This window comes from Chelonia mydas, chromosome 6 (assembly GCF_015237465.2).
Source record: "Chelonia mydas isolate rCheMyd1 chromosome 6, rCheMyd1.pri.v2, whole genome shotgun sequence".
Classification (NCBI taxonomy): domain Eukaryota; kingdom Metazoa; phylum Chordata; order Testudines; family Cheloniidae; genus Chelonia; species Chelonia mydas.
Window position 1 is genome coordinate 14,461,808 of NC_051246.2, and position 9,402 is coordinate 14,471,209.

Genomic DNA, 9,402 nt, shown 5'->3' on the forward strand with positions numbered 1-9,402 from the left:
GTCCGGGGGCAGTGCCAGGCTGAGAACTGCTTGCTGGGCATTAGGAGAGCGGGGGTAACCCTGGGGTGGATCAGCAGCGAGCTGCGGATAAACCAGCTACAAGGCACCAAACCCAGCTCACAAACCCATGTAACAGGGGCTGTAGGGTGCCCAGGGCAGTGGGGTACCGGGGCCACACTGATGTGGAAGCGGTGGAGGGGGGCATGGCAGTGGTTCTGGGCTCCTTGGCCTGGCTCAGGCGGGGAGGGCAGAGCCCATGGATAAATATCAGTTTATTGGCTACAGAGCATGGGGAGCGAGGAATAGGAGCACAGGGGGGCCAAGCACAGACGGACAGACAGACGGGAGCTGCCAGCTCACTCCAGCCCGGGCCTTGCGGGGCCGGCACAGCCCCTCACCCTGCACAGCCCCTGCTGCTCCCCGGGCCGCGGGGCTGGCACAGCCGCTACTGGGAGAAGATGCCCTTGAAGCGGATCTTGTCCTCATTGTCCTTCTGGCGCAGGCGCGTCTCCATGCTGCGCAGCTCCTTGGCCACCACGGGGGCCAGCGACGGGTCCAGCGCCAGCACCTTGGCAAAGTCGGCCTGGGCCTCGGCCGTATTCCAGACGGCGGCATGCGCCTTCCCCCGCTTGAAATAGGCCTTGACGTTGTCTGTGGGGAGAGAGCACGGGGCAGTGCCCCTCAGACCCGACTCACAACCCCTGCTAGCCCAGCCCTGGGCTCCCAGCCCCACAGTCCTGCCAGTGCCCCTCAGACCCGACTCACAACCCCTGCTAGCCCAGCCCTGGGCTTCCCCACACAGAACCCTGCCAGTGCCCTTCAGACCTGACCCACAACCCCCTGCTATCCCACCCCTGGGCTTCCCCCACACAGCCCTGCCAGTGCCCCTCAGACCCGACCCACAAACCCACAACCCCCTGTTAGCCCAGCCCTGGGCTCCCCCCCACACAGAACCCTGCCAGTGCCCCTCAGACCCGACCCACAACCCCTTGCTAGCCCAGCCCTGGGCTCCCCCCCACAACCCTGCCAGTGCCCCTCAGACCCAACTCACAACCCCCTGTAGCCCACCCCTGGGCTCCCCCCACAGCTCTGCCAGTGCCCCTCAGTCCCTGCTGTCCCAGCTGTCCCCCACACAGCTCCTCACCTTCATACTTATTGAGGATGGAGGAGCAGTGGTCCAGCACCTCGTAGTACTCACGGCACAGCAGCTTGCACTGGCAGTAGTTCAGCAGCAAGGGGGTGATCTTCAGGTCCAGCTGCATCCAGTCTGGGGAGCCCGGCTGCTCCTGCGAGGGGGGAGGGGAATGAGGCGTAGGCACTGGGGGGAGGGGGGAAGGAAGGGGAGACCTGGGGCTGGATCCTGGCAAGACAGTGGGCTTGGTGCTGGCACTGAGGCAGAGGCGCCCGCTGTTGGGGATTGTGGAAATATTGTCATGAACCATGTGCATGACTCAGTTTCCCCACCCACTCCGCAATGGGAGTGAAGGGGTTAATTCCTCCATTGGGACAAGGATGGCTGGGAGCCACATGGCCAGCGGTAGGCCTCAGCCAGAGCCCCTGCATTACCAACTGCAGAGCCGAGGGCCAGCCCAGAGGGGACAGACCCAGCAGGAGGCTGGGCTAGGAACCAGGGCAGAGAGCACCCGACGGACACCAGGCAGGCCCTTGACAGAGGGGCAGCAGTTTCTGCCCATCTGGATGTGACATAGGCCTGGCTGCCCCGAGCCATCCCCACGTGGATGGTGCCGTGTTCTGACCGGGGGGCCCCGGCTGCAGGTGCGCCCTGGGGCGTGGCTCCCTGGAGGCAGAGCAGGCTGATTTCAGCAGGACTCGCTGTCGGAGCTCACGGGGAAATGGGAAGCTGGAGCCGAAAGCCCCATCCCTGAGCTGCGGAGCTGCAGAGGGCTCAGGGCTAATGGGGGCTCTCCCAGGAGAGCGTGTGGACGGAGGCACGCCAGGCCCCTCGGGGACAGCAGGTGGGTGGGAGTGGCCTGGAGCAGCCACCGAGCCAGCTCCCTGCCCCACCCTGTGGTCAGGGTCAGTGTCTAGGGACGTAGTGCCCAGGTGGGGCATCGCTCACCTTCATCTGCAGGTTCTTCAGGCAGGCGATGGCATCGTAGTACTTGGCGGCCGCCTCAGTCACCTTGCCCTGGCGATAGAGCTCGTTGCCCTCCTCGTGGATCAGCGGAACAGCCTGCATCTTCTCCTCGTCCGTCATGGCCCACGGGTCCTGCCGGTACGAGCCGGGCGCCTCCACCTGCAGTACTGTGTCAGTGGTTGAGAGCCCGGACCGCACCCCATCCCAGTCCATCCGGAGAGAGCCCAGCCCCGCCCCAGCCACGGGGTACCACGCCCATCCAGAGAGAGCCCAGCCCAGCCCCGCCCCAGCCACGGGGCACCACGCCCATCCAGAGAGAGCCCAGCCCCGCCCCAGCCACAGGGTACCACGCCCATCCAGAGAGAGCCCAGCCCCGCCCCAGCCACGGGGTACCACGCCCATCCGGAGAGAGCCCAGCCCCGCCCCAGCCACAGGGTACCACGCCCATCCGGAGAGAGCCCAGCCCCGCCCCAGCCACGGGGTACCACGCCCATCCGGAGAGAGCCCAGCCCCGCCCCAGCCACAGGGTACCACGCCCATCCGGAGAGAGCCCAGCCCCGCCCCAGCCACGGGGTACCACGCCCATCCGGAGAGAGCCCAGCCCCGCCCCAGCCACGGGGTACCACGCCCATCCGGAGAGAGCCCAGCCCCGCCCCAGCCACGGGGTACCACGCCCATCCGGAGAGAGCCCAGCCCCGCCCCAGCCACGGGGTACCACGCCCATCCAGAGAGAGCCCAGCCCCGGAGTACCACACCCATCCAGAGAGAACCCATCCCCGCCCCAGCCCTGGGGTACCACGCCCATCCCGAGAGGGCCCGGGCACCTTATCCATCACCCCACCTCCATCCCGTGGACCCATCCCCAGGCACCACACCTGGCAAGGGGAGAGCCCCAGCCCAGTCCAGCCCCTAGCACCACTCCCCAGTCCCACTACCTCCTCTCCACAGCTTCCCCACCCCTTGGGGACCCCCTTTCCAGCTGGAGTCCCCCACCCCTCAGAGCCCCGCCATCCCCAGGTCAAGGTCCCCAGGTCCTCGTCACCTTCAGCATGTCGATAGCGAAGATCAGGGGCTGGGGGTTCTGCTGCAGGTCATCCAGGTCAGGGTAGCCGAGAGAGTGGTGCTCATGCATCTGGGCGATGCCGCAGCAGTGCCTCTGCCCCTCCAGGGGGTCCTTCCCCGCAGCAATGTTCCGCAGGCTCTTCGCCACCAGCGGGTACAGCACCACGTGCTGGGGGGACAGGGTGTCAGCACCGGGCAGCGGGGGAAAGGGGTGTCACAGAGGATCCTGGGGCGCAGGCTGAATGCAGGAATTGGTGGTACTGACCCTGGGCACCTGCCCACTCTGCGTGGCCTCCTGGGGCGTGGGGGGGAGGGAGGGATCACTGCGCCAGCTGGGTTGGAACCAGACCCCTTAATAAGGATGGGCTGGAATCAAACACCCACAAATGGAGAAGACCCGGCAGAGACATGGGAGCGCTGTAACTCCTAACCACCAGCCCAGGAAGGCGTCTGGCTAGGGCTGGGCACAGACGGGAGGAGTGGGGGCTGCGGGGAGGCAGGCCTGGTCTGCATTGCAAGGCTCTGCCAGCTATGAGAGCGAGAAAATCAGCCCCCCAACCAGCAGAGGTGCGCTGGCAGAACCCCCGGCGCAGACGCAGCTGCTGTCAGCAGAGCATGTGGTGTCTGGGAAGGTGGGGTCGGTGTGGTGGCAGATCTTCTCCTGCTGCCTTTCATCTGGAGTAGCGGCTCTGCCGACACTGCTAGATGTGTGCTCTACACAGTACAGTACAGAGCCCTGGCCGGTCCAGCTAGAATCGCTGCGTGCTTGGCTCCCCACAGGGCTAAAAGCCTCCAGCAGATCTCAGCTGGACTAGCTCCTGGTGAGTCTGAAGGCTCAGAACCATTGTGGCCATATGGCCTGCCCTTGTGGATGGCTCTGCCCAGAGCCTGGTGAAATCGAAGGCTGCTCCCCAGAGAGACTGTCTCAAGGCTCAGGTTACAGCACAGAAATACCTGATGTTGGGGTCCTGGTGTCACACAGGAACTTTGCCTGCATCCCTCCCCCCAGGGACAGTGCTTGGACGAGGGATGCAGGGAGCTGTGGGGCCGGCAGTGGTGGGAGGATACCTTGGTGTCACACAGGAACTCAGCCTGCTCCCCGTCCCGCATGGTGCTCAGGATGGTCTCCCACACCGGCAGCTTGAATTTCTTGCCAATAATGAGCTCCATGGGCTTCCCACGGGCACGGCTGTCATCCAGCACATGATGCTCCCCGTCGGACAGCATGGTGCGGTAGTGGAAAGTGGCCTGGGTAGCAGATCAAACACGGCTGAGGCTGTTCCACACCCCACCCCACCCCGCACAACAGGGCTCCACGGGCCAGTGGCTGCTCGCCAGGACCCAGTGGCCGTGACAGGGCAGGGAGGCTTGCGTTGGAAGGTGTGGGCACTAGTACTGGGATTCTCAGCTCTTGCTGACAAGCCCCAGTGACAGAGCCATGCCCCTACTAGCCCATTAGATAGGAAATGGGCCCTAGCAGGAACAGGGTCACCCAGAGCACCCCTGTGTGCCCAGCTTGGGGATGTGTGCTCCTGGCAGGCCCCTGCTACATACCATGCCCACCCTCATAAGCGCTGACTCTGTGTGCTCCGGGGCTGGAGCACCCATGGGGAAAAATTAGTGGGTGCTCCACCCCACCCCAGCCCCGGCCCCACCTCCTCCTCACCTCCTCCTCTCCTGAGCACGCCACGTCCCTGCTCCTCCACCTACCTCCCAGCGCACCAGGGGCAGCCTGGCGGGAACGTGGTGTGCTCAGGGGAGGAGGCGGAGCCGGGGCAGGGCCTTTGGGGAAGGGGTTGGAATGGGGGCAGGGCCTCATGGAAGGGGTGGAGTGGGGGTGGGGCAGAGGGGGGCTTGAGCACCCAGGGGAAAGAGGGGAAGTCGGTGCCTATGCCCAGCCCACCCACTGGACTGGGGCGCAATGCGCGGCCCTGGCCTCCTGGGCAGGACACGGGGGCATCCATCTTACGAAGAGAGGGAAGAGCATCTTTGCCAGCAGGCTGGCTAACCTAGTGAGGAGGGCTTTAAACTAGGTTCACCGGGGGAAGGAGACCAAAGCCCTGAGGTAAGTGGGAAAGCGGGATACCGGGAGGAAGCACAGGCAGGAATGTCTGTGAGGGGAGGGCTCCTGCCTCATACTGGGAATGAGGGGCGATCAACAGGTTATCTCAAGTGCTTATATACAAATGCACAAAGCCTTGGAAACAAGCAGGGAGAACTGGAGGTCCTGGTGATGTCAAGGAACTATGACGTGATTGGAATAACAGAGACTTGGTGGGATAACTCACATGACTGGAGTACAGTCATGGATGGTTATAAACTGTTCAGGAAGGACAGGCAGGGCAGAAAAGGTGGGGGAGTAGCACTGTATGTAAGGGAGCAGTATGACTGCTCAGAGCTCCGGTACGAAACTGTGGAAAAACCTGAGTGTCTCTGGATTAAGTTTAGAAGTGTGTGCAACAAGAGTGATGTAGTGGTGGGAGTCTGCTATAGACCACCGGACCAGGGGGATGAGGTGGATGAGGCTTTCTTCCGGCAACTCACGGAAGCTACTAGATCGCATGCCCTGATTCTCATGGGTGACTTTAATTTTCCTGATATCTGCTGGGAGAGCAATACAGCAGTGCATAGACACTCCAGGAAGTTTTTGGAAAGTGTAGGGGACAATTTCCTGGCGCAAGTGCTAGGGGAGCCAACTAGGGGGGGGCGCTTTTCTTGACCTGCTGCTCACAAACCGGGTAGAATTAGTGGGGGAAGCAAAAGTGGATGGGAATCTGGGAGGCAGTGACCATGAGTTGGTTGAGTTCAGGATCCTGACGCAGGGAAGAAAGGTAAGCAGCAGGATACGGACCCTGGACTTCAGGAAAGCAGACTTCGACTCCCTCAGGGAACAGATGGCCAGGATCCCCTGGGGGACTAACATGAAGGGGAAGGGAGTCCAGGAGAGCTGGCTGTATTTCAAGGAATCCCTGTTGAGGTTACAGGGACAAACCATCCCGATGAGTCGAAAGAATAGTAAATATGGCTATTACCAGCAGGAGAGTGGGGTGGGAGGAGGCATTGTTTCATGGTGTCTGTGTATAAAATGTCTTGTGCGATTTCCACAGCATGCATCCGATGAAGTGAGCTGTAGCTCACGAAAGCTCATGCTCAAATAAATTGGTTAGTCTCTAAGGTGCCACAAGTCCTCCTTTTCTTTTTGTAAATATGGCAGGCGACCAGCTTGGCTTAATGGTGAAATCCTAGCGGATCTTAAACATAAAAAAGAAGCTTACAAGAAGTGGAAGGTTGGACATATGACCAGGGAAGAGTATAAAAATATTGCTCGGGCATGTAGGAAAGACATCAGGAGGGCCAAATCGCACCTGGAGCTGCAGCTAGCAAGAGATGCCAAGAGTAACAAGAAGGGTTTCTTCAGGTATGTTGGCAACAAGAAGAAAGCCAAGGAAAGTGTGGGCCCCTTACTGAATGAGGGAGGCAACCTAGTGACAGAGGATGTGGAAAAAGCTAATGTACTCAATGCTTTTTTTGCCTCTGTTTTCACTAACAAGGTCAGCTCCCAGACTGCTGCGCTGGGCATCACAAAATGGGGAAGAGATGGCCAGCCCTCTGTGGAGATAGAGGTGGTGAGGGACTATTTAGAAAAGCTGGACGTGCACAAGTCCATGGGGCCGGACGAGTTGCATCCGAGAGTGCTGAAGGAATTGGCGGCTGTGATTGCAGAGCCCTTGGCCATTATCTTTGAAAACTCGTGGCGAACGGGGGACGTCCCGGATGACTGGAAAAAGGCTAATGTAGTGCCAATCTTTAAAAAAGGGAAGAAGGAGGATCCTGGGACCTACAGGCCAGTCAGCCTCACCTCAGTCCCTGGAAAAATCATGGAGCAGGTCCTCAAAGAATCAATCCTGAAGCACTTACATGAGAGGAAAGTGATCAGGAACAGTCAGCATGGATTCACCAAGGGAAGGTCATGCCTGACTAATCTAATCGCCTTTTATGATGAGATTACTGGTTCTGTGGATGAAGGGAAAGCAGTGGATGTATTGTTTCTTGACTTTAGCAAAGCTTTTGACACGGTCTCCCACAGTATTCTTGTCAGCAAGTTAAGGAAGTATGGGCTGGATGAATGCACTATAAGGTGGGTAGAAAGCTGGCTAGATTGTCGGGCTCAACGGGTAGTGATCAATGGCTCCATGTCTAGTTGGCAGCCGGTGTCAAGTGGAGTGCCCCAGGGGTTGGTCCTGGGGCCGGTTTTGTTCAATATCTTCATAAATGATCTGGAGGATGGTGTGGATTGCACTCTCAGCAAATTTGCGGATGATACTAAACTGGGAGGAGTGGTAGATACGCTGGAGGGGAGGGATAGGATACAGAAGGACCTAGACAAATTGGAGGATTGGGCCAAAAGAAATCTGATGAGGTTCAATAAGGATAAGTGCAGGGTCCTGCACTTAGGATGGAAGAATCCAATGCACCGCTACAGACTAGGGACCGAATGGCTAGGCAGCAGTTCTGCGGAAAAGGACCTAGGGGTGACAGTGGACGAGAAGCTGGATATGAGTCAGCAGTGTGCCCTTGTTGCCAAGAAGGCCAATGGCATTTTGGGATGTATAAGTAGGGGCATAGCGAGCAGATCGAGGGACGTGATCGTTTCCCTCTATTCGACACTGGTGAGGCCTCATCTGGAGTACTGTGTCCAGTTTTGGGCCCCACACTAGAAGAAGGATGTGGATAAATTGGAGAGAGTCCAGCGAAGGGCAACAAAAATGATTAGGGGTCTAGAGCACATGACTTATGAGGAGAGGCTGAGGGAGCTGGGATTGTTTAGTCTGCAGAAGAGAAGAATGAGGGGGGATTTGATAGCTGCTTTCAACTACCTGAAAGGGGGTTCCAAAGAGGATGGCTCTAGACTGTTCTCAGTGGTAGCAGATGACAGAACGAGGAGTAATGGTCTCAAATTGCAATGGGGGAGGTTTAGATTGGATATTAGGAAAAACTTTTTCACTAAGAGGGTGGTGAAACACTGGAATGCGTTACCTAGGGAGGTGGTAGAATCTCCTTCCTTAGAGGTTTTTAAGGTCAGGCTTGACAAAGCCCTGGCTGGGATGATTTAACTGGGACTTGGTCCTGCTTCGAGCAGGGGGTTGGACTAGATGACCTTCTGGGGTCCCTTCCAACCCTGATATTCTATGATTCTATGATCCGCCTGAGCTCTGCCAGCCCTAACGGGCTCCCCTTCCCTGGGCTACTGTGTCTCCACGGGCCCTGGGCACCGAGCCAGCCCAGCCAGGCCCATGCTGCCCCAGGGCTCCAGCTACCGTCCACCCTCCCGCTGCCAGGCCCCGGAGACTGTCAAGGCGGAGCGACCCTACCAAAATATCCCACCCCCCTCCCGGGCCCCGCGCGTCACTGCCCCACCCATAGAAGGCGGGGCCTGTCACTGCGGGCAGCTCGGGCCACGCCCCCTCCCTGGGACAGAGCGTCACAGCCCCAACACGTTCTGCGTGCTCCGCCTCCATTAGCGTGGCTGGCCAATCAGCAAGCAGGAGCGGTTGTACGTCGCTGAACACAGCACCAATAGAAACACGGCGCTGGAAAGCGGGGCAAGTCACCATAGTACCGGCTCATTGCCGCATGCGCAGTCATCACCCCCACCCCTGTCAGCGCCGACGGACTGCGGCAGGCAGGCGCCGTTAGGCCCCTTCTAACGGTCTGTCCCTGCCGCGCATGCGCGCCAGAACCCGGCCCCGCTCTGTCCCGAGGCGTGGGGCGGCTGGTTACCTTGGTGCCGTCGCGGTAGTCGGGCATCGGGCCCCGGCCCTCCTGCACCAGCCGCTTCGCGATCCCGTCGGCCCGCAGCTGCGCGACCTGGTCCACCATGATGGCTCCTGCACAGCGGCTTCTGCCTACGCTGCCGACTCGGACCGCTCCGGGACTTTCCGGAAGGGCTCGGGTACTTCCGGACCTGATCGGCCGTTTCCGGAACCGCTCGGCTACAGCCGGCGGGCGCTCGGTTATTTCCGGAATGGCTCTCCGGGCGCCTGGCAGTGGGAGGTCCGCGCTGCAGCGAATGGAAGAATGGGCTGGAAGCGCTTAGCGTTGTTCACTCTGAATCCTACTGACGGAGGGCCTCTGCCTAGTGCCCCTGATCTCTGCCAGCCCTCCCCACCCAGCTCACCCTACCGAGCCTGCTGTCTTGCCCCACCCCACCCTGGGTCTGTGGGGTTAGGAGTCCCACCTGG

General features: G+C 60.1%; 1 protein-coding gene across 2 annotated transcripts; it reads right to left on the bottom strand.

Annotated features, from left to right (window-relative positions):
- Positions 1-254: 254 nt before the first annotated feature.
- On the bottom strand, positions 255-9,106 carry LOC102945621 (aryl hydrocarbon receptor interacting protein). 2 transcript variants are annotated; one of them, XM_037899260.2, is made up of 6 exons: positions 8,942-9,106; positions 4,229-4,408; positions 3,141-3,329; positions 2,081-2,257; positions 1,145-1,286; positions 255-651 (listed from the first exon to the last, which is right to left on the bottom strand). In XM_037899260.2, exons 1-6 carry the CDS (start codon positions 9,038-9,040, stop codon positions 446-448), a joined length of 993 nt encoding a protein of 330 aa, XP_037755188.1. In that variant the 5' UTR covers positions 9,041-9,106; the 3' UTR covers positions 255-445. The 2 variants fall into 2 exon arrangements, with proteins under 2 accessions (XP_037755188.1, XP_037755189.1); XM_037899261.2 differs by having other exon boundaries at positions 1,153-1,286; positions 8,942-9,099.
- Positions 9,107-9,402: the final 296 nt, after the last annotated feature.